Source organism: Strix uralensis, chromosome 13 (assembly GCF_047716275.1).
Source record: "Strix uralensis isolate ZFMK-TIS-50842 chromosome 13, bStrUra1, whole genome shotgun sequence".
Lineage (NCBI taxonomy): Eukaryota > Metazoa > Chordata > Aves > Strigiformes > Strigidae > Strix > Strix uralensis.
In genome coordinates, this window is record NC_133984.1 from 874,756 (window position 1) to 896,506 (window position 21,751).

The 21,751-nt window shown below is 53.3% G+C and overlaps 1 protein-coding gene across 4 annotated transcripts in view; it reads right to left on the bottom strand.

The window, feature by feature from the left end:
• OPHN1 (oligophrenin 1) overlaps positions 1-21,751 on the bottom strand; it is a 59,132-nt gene that overhangs the window by 19,746 nt on the left and 17,635 nt on the right. For all 4 annotated transcript variants that reach the window (XM_074882572.1, XM_074882571.1, XM_074882573.1 and 1 more), the window contains exons 2-11: positions 20,150-20,245; positions 16,365-16,426; positions 14,418-14,489; positions 7,223-7,324; positions 6,111-6,221; positions 5,282-5,386; positions 4,184-4,313; positions 2,802-2,902; positions 1,321-1,412; positions 1,120-1,198 (exon numbers count right to left, since the gene is read on the bottom strand). In XM_074882572.1, the coding sequence (XP_074738673.1) occupies positions 1,120-1,198; positions 1,321-1,412; positions 2,802-2,902; positions 4,184-4,313; positions 5,282-5,386; positions 6,111-6,221; positions 7,223-7,324; positions 14,418-14,489; positions 16,365-16,426; positions 20,150-20,245 (950 nt within the window). The remainder of the gene's footprint in view (positions 1-1,119; positions 1,199-1,320; positions 1,413-2,801; positions 2,903-4,183; positions 4,314-5,281; positions 5,387-6,110; positions 6,222-7,222; positions 7,325-14,417; positions 14,490-16,364; positions 16,427-20,149; positions 20,246-21,751) is intronic.

The window sequence follows — 21,751 nt, forward strand, 5'->3', positions numbered from 1 at the left end:
AAGCCAATCGCACACAGGAAGACAATCTCCCAAAGAAATGTCATTTTATAATTAAGCAAGGCACCATTATTTACACAATAAATGAGTTTTTGCTGACTTCCTACACTTCACTGGAGCACCTGTTTTTAGGAAAGAGGTCTCCCCAAAACTGAACAGGAAACTTTGTCCTTTAGGCACCCTGTAAAAACAGCAGCTGGGTGGTTCAGCACACGGGGGTGCAGTTTTGTTGTTTGTTTGCTTTTAAAAATTCAAGTGTCAAGATATCCCTTCATCCCATACAAAAATACATTTTTGTTTTTTTTGTTGATAGTAAGCAGTGGGTGCCGTTCTTGATAGAAAATCAAGAATCCTTTATACATAATCCGACATCACGCAAACCCAGCGAGATCCAGACTTCCCCTGAGCGACCGGCTGCCTGGCACGAGCACGATGACCCCCCACACTATCCTGTGGCTTTTCCTCTTTAAACGAGGAGGAGAAAAGAGCTGTGGAGGGGGCCCGTGTCCCCATCCCCCCTCCGCAGCCGCACAGCCCTGAGGTCAGCCAGCCAACCCTCGTCGCCAAGCCCTCCGAGGGACAGGCAGCTCTCCGAGGACAAGGGGAGCTGCCAGAAACGGGTTTTCCCGCACTGCACATCACGCTGCCCATTCAGAGGAAGTTCTGTAAAGCGCAGGAGCCTGAGCTTTGCTTAGGCTGGGGGAAGGGAACACCAGCAGGACCAGAAAGGCGGGCGGACACTGGTGCAGGGTGGCTGCTCCCAGGGGCCAGACTTCCCAAACGCTGCTCAGGGAGGGGACAGGCAAAAAAATCACCTCTGGCAGGTCGGAGAGCGGGTTGTGAGCAACAGAGACATGGAGCGTTCCCGACCCAGCAAGGCCAGTCCTTAGGCAGCCCAGCACAGCTCAGGAACGTGTCAGAGCTTTCGAGAGGGACACCCAAGATCCCCAGTGCAAGCTGTGCTGCGAGCGGAACTGCCCGGAGCCCCGTTTCAGACGTGCTGGGGCTAAGCCGGAGCCTGCCAGCCCGTGTCCACGTCCCTGCTCCTCCCCAGGATCCGCCGGCAGAGGACACTGCTCGGCAGTGTATTCGCGCCTGGGCAGCAGCTGTGGGAACACTCACTGGCTCCTTCCCGTCCATGGCCTCCATCCACAGCCTTCGGTTGGCCTCCGAGAGTGCCTGCAGCGTGATGGTCCCAGACCTGCGCAGAGTTCGCCCAGGGACAGGCAGGAAAACGAAACAAAAGTTGGTTTTAATAAACACAAGGAGCAATTTCATCCAGGTTTACAGGGTTTGGAGGCCATTTCATACTAAGCATCTCACCTTTCATTAGTTTCAATGTCAAAACAAAACCTTTTGTCTATAGAGTCAGTCTTTCTCCTTACGCATGATTTCAGTGTCAGGTCTAAGGTGCCCTGGGAGAGAAAACGAAAGCCAAGGTTAGAGCAAAGAAACACAGGAGATTTGGGGTTCCTCAGCCCCCGGCACGGCACTGCCCGCTGAGCACCAGGCTCCCAGCAGGTGCCCTGCCGCACCGACGGCACCGGCACCAGCAGCACGGACGGGCCTTCCCGCTCACACGTAACCGGTTCTGAGAACAGAAATCAGAATCACACACCAGTGACCGTGTGAACATGCAAAGGCAGAGAAATGCTGCTTTGGGAAGCGTTCATCTAGTAACTTGAGGAATTCAAGTACTCGCAGCCACTGCCAGAGGCCTACATGCAAACTGGTTGCAGCTTCACCGCCCATTTGCATGGATAAATATAAAATTAGCTCATCTAGAAAGGCAGAAATTGCACACTAGACCGAACCTGCAGGTCAGCACCACTCCAATAACGCTCACGTTACATGAACCTGCACCTCCGCTGCCAAACCCCACAGGACTTTGGGTCACTGGGGGGAGAGGGAGGAGAAGCTTCTCCTCAGAGGTGAAGATGAGGTGGGACATGAAGCCCAGCCCTTTGCTCTGTGGCCAGGAGCCCCACCACAGCTGCAGGACCCGGCCCGCTGCCGGCACGTCCAGGGCACGGTGCTACCAGGCCGCTGCTTCCGAGGGCAGGGCCAGCCTCTCTGGCCACGGACGGGGCACATGGACATCTGTTTGCTTACAGAGCGAGATGACACGGGTGGACCGAAGGTGAGAGCTGATCACAGAATCCCAGAATCATCTCAGCTGGAAAAGCCCTTGAAGCTCCTCCAGTCCAACCATGAACCTCACACTGACCGTTCTCAACTCCACCAGATCCCTCAGCGCTGGGTCAACCCGACTCTTCAACCCCTCCAGGGATGGGGACTCCCCCCCTGCCCTGGGCAGCCCATTCCAAAGCCCAACAACCCCTTCTGCAAAGAAATACTTCCTAAGAGCCAGTCTGACCCTGCCCTGGTGCAGCTTGAGGCCATTTCCTCATCCTGGAGCTTGTTCCTTGGCTCAAGAGACTCATCCCCCCTCTCTGCACCCTCCTTTCAGGGAGTTGTAGAGGGCCATGAGGTCTCCCCTCAACCTCCTCTTCTCCAGACTAAACCCCCCCAGTTCCCTCAGCCGCTCCCCATCAGACCTGTGCTCCAGACCCTGCACCAGCTCCGTTGCCCTTCTCTGGACACGCTCGAGTCATTCAATGGCCTTTTTGGAGTGAGGGGCCCAAAACTTCGAGGTGCGGCCTCACCAGTGCCGAGCCCAGGGGTGAGATCCCTTCCCTGTCCCTGCTGGCCATGCTAGTGCTGGTACAAGCCAGGTAATGATTGGCCCAGGATACCACGGCTGGGTCGATGTCTGCAGACACTGCTCCAAGAAACTAACTCACTTGCTTAGCTCCTGGTTTCTGGTCCATGGGCGTCATCCGTAAAGTTTTTGCCTCTTTTTCGTACTGACAGTAGTATTTCACCCAGGAGATGCCCAGTGCCCCTGCAGAAACACACGGGAAGCTGGAGTCAGAGACGGTGCTACAGTTGGGCACAGCTGATGAGGCCCAGCCGGTGTTCCCTGCGTCTCTGTGCTCCCCTGGGCACCGAGACCGCCAGCCCTGTGGGGATACCTCCCCCTCCCGTGCCAGCGTCTCCATGGGCAAGAGCCAGGAGGAGGAGGAGGAGGAGGAGGAGAGGAGAGCGGCGTGGCAGCCGCCTCCAGCGCCCTCCCAAAAGGCGGCTGGTGAAAGGGCGTTTGTGGGACTCTGGGCTCAAGCCAGGCTGGTTTGGCCAAGTCCAGCCAAGAGCTACACTGGCGGGATCCTACGTGTCTGGAATGCCTCTTTCACACACAGACTGCTATTTCTTCCTGTTGATGAAAACTTGGCAGTAAAGACAACAGCATCTTTAAAACACTCCAAAGTTCCTATTTATATCACACTAGATTTATTGTCGCTTTTCTTTGTTGTCTTACCTGAACCCCTTTATATGAAATACTTCAACTGATATTTTTTCTGTCATTTTATTTAAGTTGCAGTGTCAGGAGGAACAACTCTCTTTGTACTCGCTTTACAGGGGAAACATAGAGGCAGCAAACAGCCATTGGCATGCAGGAACATGCAACATTTGCTTGTGGTCTAAAACTACTACCTGTTTTTTTCTAAAAGCAGGATAAGCATATATATAAATATACGTATAAATACATTTGTATCTATAATTCAAAACTGAACTGCTCACAGAGTAAGCTGTCTGCAGACTTAGAGGCTCTGCACAGAGGCTTTTGTCCCCTGAATGTTCATGCTTGTGTGGCCATGGAAAGCTACAGTATTTGTAAAAGACTGACTTTGGTTTAATTTGATTCTGCACAGAATCACAGCAGGTTTTGCTCTCAGCAGCTTAACTCCCAGCGCCAGTTACTGCCCGAGCTGTGCTCAGGTGCCCTCAGAGAGGCTGCGCGAGGGGAGCTGGGCAGGACACCCGGTTCGTTCTGATCGAACGCAGCCACGGTGTGATCTGCCAGAGCTCTGCTCTCTCCAGCGCCTCAACAGAGTAATAAATCTCCTCTAATTTGAGCGCAGGGCAATTACCCCCTTGCTTAGATGGCTCATGTAAGCCAGAGAAAGTGCTGTGCCACCCCTGAGGAAGCTGGCAGCTAAGGCTGCCGGTGATTCCCCGGGCAGCGCAGCACGGGGGCCGAGCGCAGCCCAGGCAGTGGCCACGGGCAGGGCAGCCCAGGCCCACGTGTTTTTTACCGCGTTCAGGCACGAATAAAAGCCATTACATTTCTCCTGAGTGTACAGATAGCCCTCAATGGTCGGCTGCCCGGGGAGCTTGCAGGTTAGGGGGGCTTCCTTCATCCTCTTCTTCAGGTCTTCCAGCTCCTCCCGCGTGCTGGAGAAATGATTCCTCGTCTGTTAAGAGAAAATGAAAAAGAAGCACATCTGAACGTGAGCGAAGAGCGAGCTTCAGGTACTCCTGGTCAAATTTTAGGTGCTCCAGCAGAAATGGATCGGTTGCAATGCATGGAAGGCAGAAGCCACTCCACAAACTCACAAGAGAACTCCAGCTGCAGGAACAACTGGACTCTCAGAGATGACTGAAGAGACAAGGTTTAACACACCGTGTGGGTGTTGAGGAGCCAGGCCTGGGAGGACACCCAGTCTTTTGGTAAAAGAGACTTAGCCCATTTTAAGGCTAGGAGGAGCAGAAGGAAGCGCCTGAACTCCCCTTTGCACCATTGTTTAGGTTACAGGCGTGTTCTCCTACATAACTAAGGCATTGATCCCTCAGATCATGCTACACTGCTTGGCATGAAATCATTTGTAAAGAGCCACGTCAACACAGGGTACAAAATCAAGGCATTTTTACAGAATACCACTTAGACCAATTAACGAGCCAGCAGCAATCCCAGCTTGGCACAGATCTGTGGCTGCTGTTCCACGGCAATGAGGGCCAGCCATGGAAGAGAAGGCAAAAGAAACAGCCACAGGTATTTTACCTCACGAGTGCACTTTGCCAGTGGAGGAGCATGTAGTAAGCCGATACCATTAAGATCAAGATTGGAGGCCTTTTCAGAAGACGTGCACGATTTCAGCCTCATGAAATAGGAAGAAATTCTCAGGCTGGTTTATGCACAAGGTTAAAGGATACAATTGCAGCAGCCCCTTCTAGACAAACACTGTCAGAGCACCTGCTGACTCTCTTGTGCAGGAGGAGAAAATACATGTGAACTGAGAAGGAAATAACGTTATTTGCACCTCCCACAATGCAAACATGGACAGTCTGTTTTGCATGGAAAATCATTGCCACCAGAGGCGTTTAAATACAAATGAGAATAGAAGTCACATGCAAAAAATACTTCAGCTGGGCAGGGACTCACATTCTGCAGGCTGAGCTGAAGCTGCTGTTTGTAAGGGAGGAAATCCTGCGTGAGCTCAACTGTCAGGTTGTTGTAAGTAAAGAGGCTGTGGAGAAAAGCCAGCACCTGCAAAGGAGGGAAAGGACACAGATTAAACTTCTCTTCTATATTTTTAATCAGAGGAAAGATAGACAGGAAGCAGGGTTTCAGAAACTACATATACAATTTATTTCTTTTTTCTTTCTTACAATTTTGGAGTGATGCAAGTCTTCGCATGACTTATCCACCACAATGTCCCCAAAGCCCAGGTCTACCACCCACACATCTGTCTCAGTAAAACACACCCGAAATGAAAGACCCTGCTGGGAGAACACGAGCAGATCTGCAGCTTGCTTGTCCACGAGACCAGCACGATCCCACGCTCGCCTGTGTCTGGTGCCAGGGCAGAGCCACCCAGCCAGGGCAGGGTCCCCATAGGTAGCCCCGAGCTGGGACCAGATAACAGCCTGTGCCAGATAACAGCTCCCTCCCTCTGAAGACAGCTAATGCTTACCAAACACAAGGTGCCCAAGGTAATTCATAACCAGACCTCCAGCTACCTACAGCGTCCAGCCTGTTCCTCAGGATCGACTTACAGACGTGAGAAACAAGTCTGTGGCTTCACGGTGCTCCAGAAAACACCGCTAAGGCTGTTAAGCTGCAGCAATCCAAGCGTGCAAGCTTAACTCCTGCTCCATTACAGGACTCCCCAGGGCTGGATCCAAGCTGGCAACTCATCCCTTCCTGCGACTGCCAGCAGGTCAGCATATCTGAGCATCAAACAAGGCCTGAAAGAAAAGGAAGCTCCTACCGGTTCAACAATACTGAATTTCTTGCTCTCTTGTACTTCCTGGATCTGGTACACATACTCGAGGGAGGACTCAAAGAAATTGTGTCTCTCTTTGTCAACCTGAAGGTCAGCCTGGGAGAAAGAGGGAGAGGTGAAAAAAGAAAATACATCATATCTAGCTTGACAATATTCGACTAGCCCTTGTCTGTCAGCCCACAAACAGTTCTGTCCTCCCTGCAGACAGTGCCGGCCGAAGGTGTCCTGTCCGGGTTTTGAACACCTTACACAGAGCCAGAAGAGCAGAACATGGGCCGTTCTTCTCAGCTCTGCCCTTTCCTGCCTCCCTTTCATTTATGGATCCAGAACCTCACCCCCCTCCACAAGGACAAGCCTTTCCCGAGGCACGTTTTGTTATTTTAGCACAAGCTCCTTCCCCACCCGCAGCCCTGCATGGGTGGGGACAAGGCCACTGCCACGAGCCTCTCGCCTGACTCCAGCTGCGCCCCAAAACCAGCAACTGCAGAGCTGCAGCACCGGGCGGGACAAGGCGGTGTGCCGTGTTACCACAGCTTACACAGATTCTGCATTGCAAAGATGCTTGTAGGTTGATCTGACAACCGGTTTGACAGATTTGATTTGATCCAGCTACTCTGGTGTGGGCTGGAGCAGCCGGGGCTTTCCCTTCTTGCTGCAATGTGTTTGGCAGCAGCATGAGCTGGAAGGGGCACCCCCTCCTCTGCCCACCGCCCCTGCAAACTCCAGGAGCTAGGCAGGAAACTCAGCTGGCAAAAATAATCATAACCAGTCATTTTTCAGCCAGATCAGTTCCCCAAGCCAGGTGACAGGGTGGCCAAGGCCCTGCCGTGCCAGTAAAACTGGTCACTGCCGTGTACTGTGAGGGTGAGAACGAGCGGTGACAATGCACGCAGCCACCACGACCGTTCAACACACTAAGGAGAACTGAAATCTCCATTTCCCTGGTCTCATCCAGAGAATCTAGGCTTTGGGTAGATTTAATTGCTTATCAATTTCAACTGGTTACTGAAAGGGATGATTTCCCTCCCTTTTTTAAGATCTAGAGCAGCTGGTGGTGCTGCTTCTGGACCCAGCTCTGAAGAAAACCTGATACACACCTCCTGTAATTGGGATTCCTTCTTTTTGGAAGACAAATGCAAATGGCGATCCAGCATAGAATAAAACTTCTCACCATCCTTCTCAAACTTTTTCTTTCTTTCCTGTAGATGCAAGAGTTGAAGCAGAACCAGTTATTGGCATTTTCCAGGTAAGAACATGCAGCAACGCCAAGACCTCTTCTGCAATTCAGTGTTCCCATGGAAATATTCTGGCCGACCCACCAGAGCAGGAGGCCACTTTCTCTGCTTTCACAGCCCACTGCCTACACTGGATTTAGTTATGCCTCAAGACCAACCCTGGCAATGCCCGTGGCACTTGAAATATTCCGTCGTGTTAACAGTGTGGCAAGAGCCCCAGCGATGAGGTACTGCTCCCCCTCTCAATCTCTTCAGGGCCAGGTAGACTTCAGACATGCTAATACATCAAAAACCTGTTCACCATTCGCTAATGTGCTGATCACACAGTTCAGAAACGACTGCGCAAACATTTTAACATCAAAGACGCGTCTGGGATAAGAAAAGATTTGTTAGGAGTCTGGCAATTTTCTGTTCTGAAGTTTTTATCATGTGTTTTTGAAAAGCATCAGAACGAAAGCAGAAGACTGGAAGGGCAACACGTGGGAGGGAAGTCATCGTCTCTATTAGCCACAGAGGAACGAGAGATCACAAACCCTGCAGCCAGAACGTACCCAAGTTTTGCCCAGGGGAGCTGTTTTACAACACCCCCCGCACAGGCATCACCTCGCGGAGTCCCTGCGGATGCTCTGGTTCCTACTGACCACTGTGCCTCTCGAACGTGCCCACCACAGGCCTGCAAACGCCAAGTGCGGGCTGATTTGTTGAGGAAAAAAGACTTTGTGAAGGAACTACTGTAACAGAGGGGTTTGCACTGGCAAACCTGAAAGGGCAAATGTCCTGAACGAGAGCAAAACTAGACACTTAAGAAGGAAACCCAGAGAGAAGGCAGGGAGGAGCAGAGCTGATAACCAGGCTGTTCGCTCACACTGACTGCGGTGGCCATCAAGAAACAATCATGAGGGGAAGCCAGGTTGAGAAACACCCACATCAGATGGTAACTGGGCCATCAGTGACTGCTGAGAGGCAGTTAAATTGCTGAAGTAAGGAAATTCCAGCCTGGCAGCAGCCTCAGCGCCAGGCCCACAAAGCGATGACTAGCGTACACATACTACAGGGTACGTATAGGAGGCCCAAACCCTCCGCCTCCCTTTTGACAGCTCAAGAAAGTAGAAAGCAGTGTTCAGAAATCCCAGCCCCCTGTGGAATTAATGGTATCTTTCAGCAATTATCTCCCAAAAGCCCTGAAATCCTGTTCTCTTGCTCCCATTCAGAAATTCATGAATAAGCAAACACACACGACAGAACAGAGCAGACGGACTCTGCCAGACTTGGGGATGTCAGTTATTTTCCTCATGAATTCAGTAGTGAGCACAAAGTTTGAAGCTGCGTTTCCTACATACAGCCCTTTCTCTGTCTTTAGTCGGTTCTCCTGCCACTGAGTTTTGCCCCCCCATTCCACCTGCATGGACTATTCAGCCTGTCTAACGGGGTGTCCTCCACAGCAGGATGCCTGGGGGCTCCCACACCCATACTCTGGCTCAGCACGGTCACCCCCTGCCCAAATATCTGCTTTCCTCTCGGCCCCTTGCTTGTTGTGCTGCTGCCCTGCTGCCTTCCTACGAGAAGGATTTCTCTGCCCCCAAGAGCGTCCTGTTTCTCTAATCCTGGCACGCTGCTACTGTGAAAGCACAATTACTACGGAAAAACACAGAGGCACCGACCTGACTATCCCTGCTCACACTGAACTGTCTGGAGAAGGGCAGGCTTAGACCAGCAAACCTCTTTACAGCTGTAATTACACTGGACCTCCAGACAACCTGTAATTACCAGAGCCCTGAAGGGAAGTGTATCTTCTGGTCTCATCCTCTGCAATGTCAGGGATACTGCAACTCTGCGTTAGCAAATTCATGCCTTGGAATAAAAAGAGATCCCTATCAGATCCAGAGGAGAGAGAGTCCTCCAAGGGTGAAACCTAATTTAAGCAGCACTGCAGCTGCGGAGCCGCTGCCAGGAAGGACTGTCAAAACAAAACACCACCCTCGTGACTAACGCCCCGAGAAGTAAACCCAAACCCAGAGAAACAAAAGTGTTTGCGAAGCAGCAGTGACCGTGGCTGTAAGGTCACACTTCCAGATTGTCTGTTTGCACCATTAGGTGCCTCGTCTAATGCAGCCAGGAGCTGAGGCTCGTTTCCACCTCCAATATGAGGAGAAACCAAGCCCACTGTGGGTGGCCACGGTGCCCATGCAGATGGCCACAGGACCATGAGTCCATTCGGGAACCACGAGCTGTAGGTGGTCATGTTGCCCATGTAGATGGCCACAGGACCACAAACCCATGACAAGACCACGAGCTGTGGGTGGCCACGTTGCCCATGTAGATGGCCACAGGACCATGAGCCCATGGCGGAGACCACAAGCTGTGGGTGGCCAGGGTGCCCGTACAGATGGCCACAGGACCATGAGTCCATTGGGGAAGCACAACCTGTGGGTGGCCACAGTGCCCGTGCAGATGGCCACAGGACCACGGCCGCAGGGCTGACCACGAGCCGGGACTGATGCAGAGCTCTGCCCCCAGCTCACCCGGGCAGTGCCCCGTGGGAAGCCACGGCCCGTCCCGCGGCAGAGGGTCATCTCTGTGGTGGAGAGATCGGTGGGAAGAAACAAAAAGCGGTGGAAGAGCTTTTCCTGCAGCAGGAGCTTGGGGGCCAGAGAGCAGCTCCTTCAGGGAGTGCCCCCCTCTGGCAGCGCCCACGGAGGGGTGCGGAGCCCTGGGCTCTCCCTGGAACTGAGGGGATCGGGAATGACGGCCGAGATGGATACGGGTGTGCGGAGCACGGCTCACTCCTGCTGTGTGGAAAGCAGCGCAGCGCACAACAGCACTTCTGGCCACTAGAAGGGGCCTTGCCAATCACTTCCCACTCTGGCTAATGAATATATAACTGAAAAGCAGAAGGATGAACTACAAATCCCTCCTGATTGTCAAGCCAAGGCTTCTAACAGCTTGTTGGCTGCTGAACAGAGCAAGCCAAGATGAAAAACAACACAAAAAAACCACCCAGACTGAAGCACAATCTGGAAACATGAGTACAAATTAATTCCTCATGAATATTCAGCGAAGGGCAGCATTACCTTCCCACTGAGACTGGCCAAGCCCAAGAAGCCACCCAACTTTCACTTATTTGCTGGGCAGGAGGAAGTGAGGCAGTTCCACCCGGCTGCGGGGAAGGAGGGTGCTCTCCCACAGCTTCGCTCTGGGGCTTCAGCAGACGCTGCTCGAACCAGAAACGAGCAGGAGCCCTCGGGGATGCACAGGCGGATCCGGCACCCGCGGCAAGCTCTGCGGAGCCCCGCGGCAGCCGTCCCCTTCCAGCCCGAGCCAGAGACGGAGCAGCCGAGGACTGGGGGGGAAAGGGGTGAATGGACTTACCAAAACTCCCCCTTAACCATTAGCTGCTAATTAGGAGCCTCTGAAATGCTAGTGGGAGAAGAGGCAGAGCAAGCTGCAAGCGCGGAGCCCAGCTGCTTCTCTTCTTCTTAAAGAACAGCAAAACAAACTGGAGAGAAACAGGAGCCTCCACCTCCGAAGGCGCCATCGGGGGCTCGGGCGGAGGATCAGCACCCAGCAGGACGTGCAGGGTGGGACACGGGCGCGCAGCCGGCCCCGGGCGCTTCCCCCTGCCCGCACGGCCCCAGCCCCGCTGCCTCCTCAGAGCAAAGCTGCGACGTGGCTCCGAGCTGAGCCCGGGAAACACCGCGACTTGAAAGCCTGTAACTATCAAACAAATCCACTTCTGCTGCGTTTCCCGCCCTGGGGTGCCCCGTTTTGACGACGGCAACGATAACTCTGCGGCCATCCCAGCAGAGGTACCGCGCTCACAGATGGCCAGTAACGAGCACAAACGGTGACATGTTCACCACCACTCCATACAGAAGCAGCACTGAACAGATCAAACCCTAAATCAGTCTGGGGAAGTCACAAGCGGCTGCTGGAGAGGAGCTGGAGGCACGAGACGGGTGGCCGGTTCTGCTGCGGCTTGCAGCCTCCTCTGGCAAACGGTGCGAGGAGAAATGGGAAAAGGAGAAATATGTTCATATGGAAAAAAGTACTTCATGCCTGAGTTTAACTAATTTTTACAATGCATCAGCAGTTAATACAAGAAAAGATAATTTCCATGAAGTAAAATGCTGTTGAGGGGTGTAGAAAGAGCATTTCTGTAAAACCACACTCAATTTAACCTATTTTTTCCCCTCACCCAGAAAGTTCTCTCAAATGCTCCTCACATCTTGCTCCCACAGAGATGAAAGCAAGCGGCAGTTACTGTCCTCCCTTTCTTTTAAAATTATTATTAATGAAATATTAATAACAGAATTAACTAAATGCTTTCAGGAATACATGTTCTCTGCTATGTAAGAACTTTTGGAAAAACACAGCATTTATTCAGCATCCCAGAGTGTAGTAAACATTCCTCCCGCAGCTTACAATGAGTCCAAACAAGCTTTTCCCCTCTGACTTCTTTGTTTTGCTTTTTGTTTTCTTTTTTTTTAAAAAAAAAAGTGGAATCGGAATGAAACTTTTTCTATTCAAATCCTCCTAAACTTAATGACTGCTGCAAGGATTTTAACGAAAACCCCCGAGCAGAGCTCGCAGCAGTCTCGACTACGCTGGGCCCTTTACACACTCACCAAATCGGTGCTGCACCCCCTGCCCTCACCCCTTACCAGCCCTTTTAGCTTTAGGGCAGAGTGAAGTGCCAGGGCTGAAAAACGGGTCAGCTCAGGGGATCCCGGATCCTCCGCTTTTATTCTTGATGTCTACACATACAAACATTCATGATGGGTCCTGGGAAGAGCCACAACCCCAGGGGCTGCGGCAAGCAGGGGAAGGGGGCTGGAGGGGGCGGCTGCGAGTGACACCCCGGGGGCTCCCCTGCGCGGGAGCAACCACCCAACCGAGGAGATCCCACTGAGCCCCGGGAGAAGGGGTTAGTGCAGGCTCAGATGTCTCGGCCGGCCTGGCTGGCTGCTCTCCAGCCAGAGCCACCACAAAGCCCCGATTCAAAGGCTCTTCCTATCTGGCTTCAGCATCTCGCGCAGAGAACAGAAAACAGCTCACAGAAGGCAACTCTGCCAAAACATGGGAAACGAAGCAGAGGGCACAAATTCTCTGTGTCATGCTCGAGTCTGCTCCACAGCCTGGCCCCGGCCTCTCTCCCCCTGGTGTAAATCAGGAAGGGCCTAGTTGGGCGATGCCAGTCAGCAGAGGCAGGGCAGAAGCGGAGAGGGAGCCCTCACTGACAGAGCCCCATTGTGAGGAGCCTCATTTGTATTTCACGCCTCTGCTGAGGGAGGCCAGCGACACCAGGAGCCTGGCCAAGCCCGGGAAGATTTCATGCCCGAGGCAAGGCCCCAAGGACACAGCCCAGTGGGACCCGGGCTCCTGTCAGGAGAGCCTCGGAGGTGAGGCAAGGCTCTGGGGAGGGCTGGGGCTCACCATGAAACTGTAGGGCGTTGTGGGAGGAAGCGTCATGTCCCCGCACATCCCCGGCGGCGTGGGCGCTCCCGCAAAGGTGCTGGGGCGTGAGCTGCTGCGTGGGAGCAGAGCCCTCTGCCCATCCAGCTGCCCCCAACACCTCTGCAGCTCGTGTTCCTAAGAAACGAAACCCGCAGCCCAACCACAAAGACCTCCAAGCCACCTGCAAGAGTCCTTTTATCCCTTTTAACTGCTCCTGAGCAGCGTCCTACAGCGGTTGCCACCCCACGCCTCCACCCGCAGCACCCTGCGCCGGCAGCAGGAGGGCTGGAAGCTGCCGGGTGAATCCGTGCCAGCGCCCGGAGCTCCCCGCTGCCAGGGCTACGGCACCGGGCGTGCCGAGACACGACCGTGCTGCGACGGCAGCAGCCAGTTCGGGAGGGGATGCACAGGCGGGACGTGGCATGGCTCTGGGAGCTGAGCGCGCTCCGGGCTGCAGGCAAAGTAATCCTCGCACACCTTAAGGGCCACCCGAGAAGAAAGCAGCCTGAAGGACGTTTTAATAATGTCATCTTCACATTTTCAGGCCGTTGCCCTCTTGATTTGAAGTGTTCCATAAACACAGAGGGAAAAAGAAGCTTGACCTTGCCCCCGTGACTCTTCTCTACACACGGGCTGGCCCCATGGTTAATGCAGACAGATCCACTGGGAGGGGGTTTTCTCTCGGCCCGGACACCTCCCTGTGCTGGCAGCCCAGCAGCCCGTGGCCCAGCCCAGGAGCTCTCCCCTGCGCCGGGCGGCAGAGCGCGGGCAGCCGGCGTCTCGGGGAGGTGGCCGCCACGCACCGCCGTACGGCTGGATTCTGAAGGGCAGGATGGTGATCAAGTATCGCTTCTCAAATCCTGTATTTATTAAACGTCAAAGACTCCAGATGGGCTGGGCTGAATCCAAGCCCCAAGTGTTCTCCAAAACATCTCCATTTCTGAGCTGGGGCAGCGCCAGCCCCATTTCAAGCTGCCGCCGAGTAAAGTGGAACCTGGATTTCTTGATAGCAGACAAGGGAAAAATAACCTTTTCTGCTCAACATGTGCAGGATTTGCTTTTTATAGTTTTGTTTCTTTAAATTTTGGTCCATCTGAAAGACTCATTAGATGCTTTATTTAAATATTTCACAACAAAAGCCCTATGACTATAATGAAGTTCTGACTGCCAGCCTCTGCTGCTCTCCCTCCCGCTCCAACACTTTATCCAAAGAAAGTGTTTTATTCTCAACAGCCCTGAATGAACAAATGGGAGAAGAGAGGAAGAAGCAAGGAGTATCTCTTGATCACCGGTCGAAACAAGCACTCCTTGCTTAGGATGGAGACAGCGCTGGAACTTGGCCAGAAGAGAGCCCAAAGAATTCAGGAAAAGGTTTTGGAGCCTCTTATGATTGAAAAATCAGACTAAAAGTCACAGCATGGACTCTCTCGTGCCAGCAGCTGAGAGCCAGCATTAGATGAGGAAGTTTCTGAAAGCATGAAGTTGAAATGGAGTACAACTGTCTACTTTTAAAAAAAAACCCAAAAACCAGGAGAAAAAACTGAATTCAAACACAGAAAACAAATCTGTTAAATTTAAAAATAAATAAACAATCAAGCCTTACCTTGGTGAATCCTATTTGCTCCTTCCGAAAGTTCTCCAAAGGTTTGATCAGCAAGTCACTGGCGTTTTGTACCTACAGCACGAAGAAAGAAACAGTTTAATTACAGGAGACAGATTCATTTTGTCCTAAATAGAGGCTGAACAGGGCTGGAAGCCAAGAACTCTTAGATTTTAATGCCTCTGACTTGCAAGTGAAGTCACTTAACCCATCCGTATCCACATTTCCCCATCTGTAATACACAGAAAACCCCAATCACGGCACACGAGGCCTTGGGGACACCCTGTAAATGAGAGGTGGGCTCCCCCAGCCCAGTGTCACAGGCTGTGCTTGAGGGACAAGCCACCAGCGACAGGTCCTGCCACCCACCCTGCTCTAGGAGAGCTGGTCCTGGTCGGCCTGGGAGCACTGGACACTCAAGGTACGCCAGGCGTGGGGTGAGCCCTAACCAGGATCAGCCCCAGCAGACACTCGTCGCAGGCCTGAAACGAGCCCTGTTCCGAAGAGAAACCATCTGGAGAGCTCAGCAAGGCCTGACAGGCGGGGGCTGCTTCTCGGAGAAGGTGTGAGGAAGGGCCCAGGCTCAGGTGAGCCGAAGGCAGGGCTGGGGCTGGCTCCCTGCCGGGGCCTTCGCATGCTCTGGTGTGTCTCACCACACAGCACTGGGCTTGATGGCTCTGAGAACACGGCTCTCAAATAAACGACGGATTTCCCTCTCCCGAGAGCCAGGCAGAAGAGTGACAGCAGGCTATCTGTCACAGAGTAACAGCACAGTAATGGCTAGGGAAAAGGAAAGCCTGCCTGTGTCTCTGCCAGTCCTGTCAGATGTCTGAAAGACGCTTTCCTGGGATGTGCTCTGTACTCCCTCTCCATGAATCCACAGGCAAACTCACCCCAGTTTACACCACTGGCTCCAGCTCAACCCTGGCACTGGGACACGACTCTTCCCGTCCCCGTTTCTACTGCGACAGGCTGTCTCCTGAGCCCCAGAGAAGGGAGAGGGGAAGAGAAGGGGATAGGACTCTACACTGCCACAGCCCTTTCAGGTAATTTAAAGCTGATGAACATGGTGAGAGTGTGAAACCTTCTGAGTGAGCTACTGTAAAGGACTGGTCCTACAATGGGAGGGCAAAAAAAAAAGATTTAAAAAAGTTGGACAGCATCCCTAAAAGCCTCCCTGAAACAGTCCCTTCCACCCACCGCCAAAGGAGCCAATTGTACCTGGGCTGTAATTAATAAAGACCGACCTTACTGCTTTCCTCCAGCTCCTTACTGGTTTCTTGGGGTTCCCTGCCTGCCTGTGTACCTGTGGAGCGGCCGGAGGCGTCCCACCGGCCCAGCCACCACTGCGGTGCTGGCCCAGCCCGCAGCCTGGCACTAGCTCTCGCTGCCGCACGAGGCAGAGAGAAGCGGAGCCAAGCAGCACATTCCTGGCATGCTCTAAAAGCACTCTGCTGAGCCTACCCTTCGTGTTTTTCCTGGAATTAAGAGGGAAACGGGAAGCCAACGCTCGCTCCAGAGGAGCGCTGGGGAGGCAGAGGGCACAACACAGTGGGAGAGCCCTGCGGAAGCTGTGCGGGCCAGGGCAGGGCCACAGCGGCACCGGTGTGCTCGCACCCAGCAGAAACGAAGCTAAAAACACATCTTGCTCCTTTAAGGCTTCGTTTCACCACAAAACCAGCCTGTTACCAGCTCGGACACACTCTGCAGAGCCAACCTGCTGCCGATGGCGGGCTCCTGGGGCTCTGTGAGAGGTTTTGGACACTGCGGGGGACAACGTCTTCCCTCCTGGCCCAGCACCCCCAGACGTGGTGCAAAGCACAACATTCCTGGTGCTCCCAGCTTCCCTCCGACGGGAAGCTTCAACACCGAGGTACGTGGTGCTGTGATTTAGCATTTAAACATCAAGATGAGGCAGTAATTACCAGAGCACAGTTCAGATCATCTTACCATCATGGACCTCTCCAGCTCTACCTCCTGGAGCAGCTCTGCGAACTCCTTAAAGGACTCAGCTGTAAGGAAAAGAAGAGGCTGGTTGGTGGGGCTGGGATGTGGCACTGGCGCACGGGACACACCCTGGGGTACCCGAATCTGCTGCACCCCCAGCATCGCTGTCTAAAAGTTCGCCAAGAACCAGGGAAGAGCTGCCCCTTTTTGGCAGAAACCAAGCTAGGCAGGGCCATCAGTAAGGGCTGGCCATGACCACAACGGGTATTTATTTCCACACTGGAGAGGAGGGGCTGCCTGGAGCAACGAGGGAGATAACACCCTGGGAAGGGAAGACACGTTAATTAGCTTTCATTAGGAAAAGCTGGTAATGTAAGCAGCGGGGAAGGGGCAGCTGCCGGCACCACGGGTGGCAGCAGGACGGGCTCTGCGGGCAGGACCAAGCTGCCTGTCCTGCCTGGACGGTCGTGCCTGGGCGGCTGCGGCAACGCCAGAACGGGCCCAGCACCTCTGCCCGAGCCGTGAGGAGCTGCAGGAGCTCTCCAGGGCCAGGACGAGTCTGTAAAATGAAACCAGCCTGGAATGACAAAGATGATGTTCAGCGACAAGAAGCACAAAGTCCCTGTAACTATGAAGGAATGGTCACAGAACTGACACCACTCCCCAAAATGTTAAAAATTAAACAAAAAGATCTCACTGAGCAGAACTTTCCTAGGAGTCCACCTACAATAAAAATAACACGAAACCTTTAACAAATTGAAACAACAAGGTTTATTTAGCCTGGGGAAAAAAAAGGGACGAGGTAGGAGCAGTTGACTCCCCCCACAGCACCAGGGCTATCACTAAGAGGGCACAGAGCCCTTTCTCTGCCCACCACAGGAGAACATGGGAAGGGACTGAATTTGTAGCAGGGGAGAAAACCTCTCTCCAGAAGAGCAGTGAAACGAGCAACACTGCAGAAGGCTCCGTTCTGTGGGAGGCTGTAAGGCCAGGCTGGGCAAACCTCTGCCTGCCCACGTGTGCTGAACGCCAGCGGGGAAGAATCCGACTGCCTGGGTGTACCTGGGAGCGACCGACTGCGGAGCAGCGCTGGAGTTCTTGTTCTTGCAGCTCAGGACCTGCACTCACTGCAGAGCAGAGAGATTTAAAGGCTGCCTGAGAATGGCCCAGAGAACCTCCAGCAGGCCTTAGCTGGCAGGGCTAACATGGGGGAACAAACCCAGCACGCACAGCAAGAGCTCATCCCACGGCCGAGGCGAGAGGATGTGTTTGTGCTCCAGCGCAAGCTGAGGGCCCTCTCCCCTCACCCTGGGAGAAGCAGCCGTCCTGCTAAACCCAGCCCAAACGCTGCTGCGCAGCCAGCGAGCACAAGCCTCCAGCGTTAGAGACTCGCTCTGCAGCTGCTGAGACAGACACAAAGGGGAGAAACCACAGCCTCGTGACACAGCCCCTCAGCTGGCACCAGCCAAACAGAACCCTCGCCAGCAGTCAGGAACTTCAGAGGTCTCTTCCAGAGCCCGGCACATGCAACGTCCCAGCAGTTCACCCCACGGGGCCAACACACTGACTTTCGCTGTGGTTACTCAGGACAATGTGAAACCTGAAGCGCACAGAGACACGGGGGAACTGAGCCAGGAAATGAATTATCACGGGGAGGAAGAGAATCCAGCCCTGAATTTACAGCAAAAATGCCAACACCTAGAATTTTCACTAGATGTTCCTTTTTCAGGCTCTACAGGAGGAGTCCGGGCACGTGTTTCCAGGCGACGGGCGGAGGGACGCGGCCGCCGTGTAACGCGGGTGTGTCTGTCACTGTGGACGTCCCTGGGGCAGAGCCCTGCTCCCGACAGACAACAGCGGCCCAGTGCCCACGTCCCAACTCACACTCACAGCCTCTGAAGCCACCACCTGACACGCAGGGGGGTCAGCCTGCCGTCTGCCAACGTATAAAGGAAGAATTGTGCCACTGGTTGTATTTACAGATCAAACACGTTCCCTGAAGTACAATAGGAAGCGCTTGCGAATGTTTTGCTTCATTCCCATATCCTGCACATCAAATGAGCTCCTGTGCTCCCACGCAGACCTCGAAGCTGCTACGGGGATGTCGACGCCCTGCTGCTGCTTCAGGAGTCAGGAGCCTTGCACAGCGGCTCGGCCCCAGCAGGCACTGCAGGCTTTGGTGGAGGAGGAGGAACACAGCTCCGGCTTTTTCACAGGGGGAACCAGGCACCTCCTCTTCAAACAGCAAAACAAACATTCCCCAACAAAAATAGAAGTAGGGAAACGCGCTGGTTTCACCACGGAGTGTTTTACATTTGCTGTGATCTCTTTTCTCTCTCCTCCGCCCACAATCCCCCCCATTCAACCTCTGCCATTTCCAGCAGCCTTCCTCGCCCTCCGAGCACGGGGGCCTGCTGCCCCAGCTCACGGCACTGCCTCACGGCACGGGGCTCTTCTCCCTCCCATGAGCAGAGGCAGGGGGAGAGGCAGCGCGGGGGCATGGGATGTCAGAGCTTTGTCCCTTCCAGCCGAGAGGAGGGACGCTCCTTTCGTTGGGCAGCCGTTCGCCTCAGATCCCTCTGCTCCCAGGAGAGGCATTTATAAGGCAACGTTTTCCCCTCCCTTATTCAGATGTGTTTGGAAGTTCAGCACCTCTGTTGCCATTAGATGTGGAGGCTGACTCATTTCCAGTGGGTTTCACCTAGAGGCTTTCCAAGAAGGAAATCAGATTTTGAAGGGAGAGCTGCAATCTGCTTTAAACTGCTTTAAATAAAACAGCGCAAAGAACAGGCTTTACTTCCTTCCCCTTTCAGTGATGGCCAAGAGACCTGACATCAGCAATGTCACACTTGCAGCCGCTCCTCAACAACAGCCTGACAAAAGCTTTTTTTTTTGTTGTTGTTCTTTTTCTCTAGACTCAGCCCCCAGGAGCAGCCCGGCTAATGCCCTGTGTCCCCGGCCACGGGCAGGCCCCTCCCCTCGGCCCAGGCAGGCACCCCCAGGGTTCTGTGCCATAGGCCAGGGTCAGGCCCTTGGGAGCTGGGGGATCTCCTGTCATCCCCACTGCAGCACCCACAGCCCTGCACCAGCCCTTCCACAGCCCAGAGCAGGATTAATTTGACAAGCACTGGGTTTAGGGCATTTAGGCCATTCGGTTGAGCTCCCTGGGTGCAGCCGGCAGCTGTGTAACCTGCAGGGTTGCACCCGGCTGGCAGGGACGTAAAATGATTGTTAATCCCGAAACAGATGCGCGGGGAGTAGTGTGACACTCGTGCCACAGGCTCCCCTGGCGCAAAGGCAGAGATGGGGGGTTATTTTCTGTACAACGACACATTTTTCCTGGCAGTTTGCAGCCTGGTCCCTTTTCCAGGGCAGCGTGGGGCAGCTTTGTTTCTGTCAGGTGTTTTCAGCAGAGCAAAGGCAGCTTGAGGAGCAGTGCCTGCCCAGAGTGATAGATGTGGCCGATGCCCAGGGCTACATGTGCTCCCAGTCCGCCTGCGGCACTGGGGAGCGGGACTTGCTGGGAGGCCAGTGCCGCACTGCTGTCCTGCCCGGCAGCAGGGAGCAGGGCTAGAGCCATGGAAAACCTCTGAAAATTACCCACGGAACTGGGAATGTGAAACTCTACCTGCAAAAGTCCAACTTTGTAAAATACCCCTTGGAATAGCTGACAGGCATCTGAGCAACCCAGCTCCTGATGCTGTTTAAAAACCACCAGTGCAGGCAAATTCCTAGAGGAGAGACTTTCTCAGTTACTGAAAGTTTGAATCAAAAAGAAGAAAACTTACCAATATTAATCTCATCATCCGTTAGCGTGTCACCGATAAAGTCGAACTGAAAGGACTGCAATGTCTGGGAGAATTTCTGTACTGCCGATGAGTAACCTGGAAAAGGACAGAGCAATAAGGCTGTGTACTTCTGCAATTGTTACACAGAAGCAGCAAATCTTAGAAATTTAACCTGAATGGAACAAAACTATAGTGAGGTGGTTAGAAAAATCCACAGGCATCATGAATTTAAGCACTTCAGAAAATGTTGCAATGTGAATAACCATTAGAGGCTGCAGAGAGCATTTCTCTTGTTTTCTTTTTCTCCCTCCAGTGTTGTTGAAAATGTTTCTGCAGTACTAATGGATGCACTGAATTTTACAGCCAGCCGATCGACAGCCTCCTGCCCTGCCCCGTCCGGGAAGGGACACCGACACATTTCCCCTACAAGAAAACATGCAGCATCCCCCACTGCCCAGGAAGGGTTTCAGAGAGGCAGATATCCCTGGTGCCACACGTGCATCAGCACAGCTCCTCGGGGCACGAGGCTGTCAGCCAGCCTTGCCACCGTGCAAAGGAATTCTTTCATTCTATGGGAGAAAAATCTGTAGAGTCAGAAAATAAACATGAGGGGAAAAGATTGGACTCTAAATAACTGCCCCTCTTTCGGGGGTCACAGAGCGTCTGCTGATGGCCCTGGGACCCACTCCTGGCTGGCTGGGGAGGAACTTCCAGTCTTGAAGCAAAGACACTTCCCGATAGCGGTTGGCAGCTCAGCCCAAATTATTTTTGGACTTTGCAGAGAAGTTTCTGGCCCAAAGGATCCTTTGTGTCTTTGCATCCTGTGCAGTTGCTTCACAGCTTGGTCAGCGGCTCCGCTGTTGCAGAGGCGGGACAGGACGGGGCAGCCGGCCCCGATGCCGCAGCCGCCCCCCTCGTGCCAGCTGGGACGGCCGCAGGTAACGCTCCAGCGCAGGAGGGACCGAGTCCTTCTCCTGCGGGCAGAGCACAGGAAGGAGATGGGATGGATTCAAGAGCCTCACATCTTCCTGCACAAGGTTACGTGCTTGTCTGGGGGGCTGGTCTTTCTCCAACAGCAAATACCCAAGATACAAACAGGAGGAGGCTGAACTTGCCTGACCTTAGGGAATAGGACGTAGACAATAAAACAAAAGCAAAGGAATAATTTTATACTTGATTCACACTGTTATTTTCCCTAATTTTGGACTCCAGCTGTAGGCACAGTCCCAGGCTGTGGGGGTGCACAGGGAATGGCACTTTCTGAAATTCAGGAAGCTGCAATTGTGGAAGATGTGACAGCACAGATGTTAACGTGCAACTGGCTTGCACAGCCCTGCTTTGCCAAACCAGGGGAAAGATTGCTGTAACAGAGAAACTCTGTGTAAACGGGCAGCTTTTAAAAATTTGTCTATTTGTTTAAAAAAAATAAGACATGCACAATCGCTTTTGCCATCAGTTGTTAAAATCTGGGAGGAAATAATGGCCAAAAATGAGGTGTGCCTCACAGTGAGGATTGTGTCTGCACAGTATAGGCTACCCCCTGCACTTCCAGCCTGAGGAAAAAGGTGATCTGGGTGTATTTTTGTTTGTTCTTTTCATTGC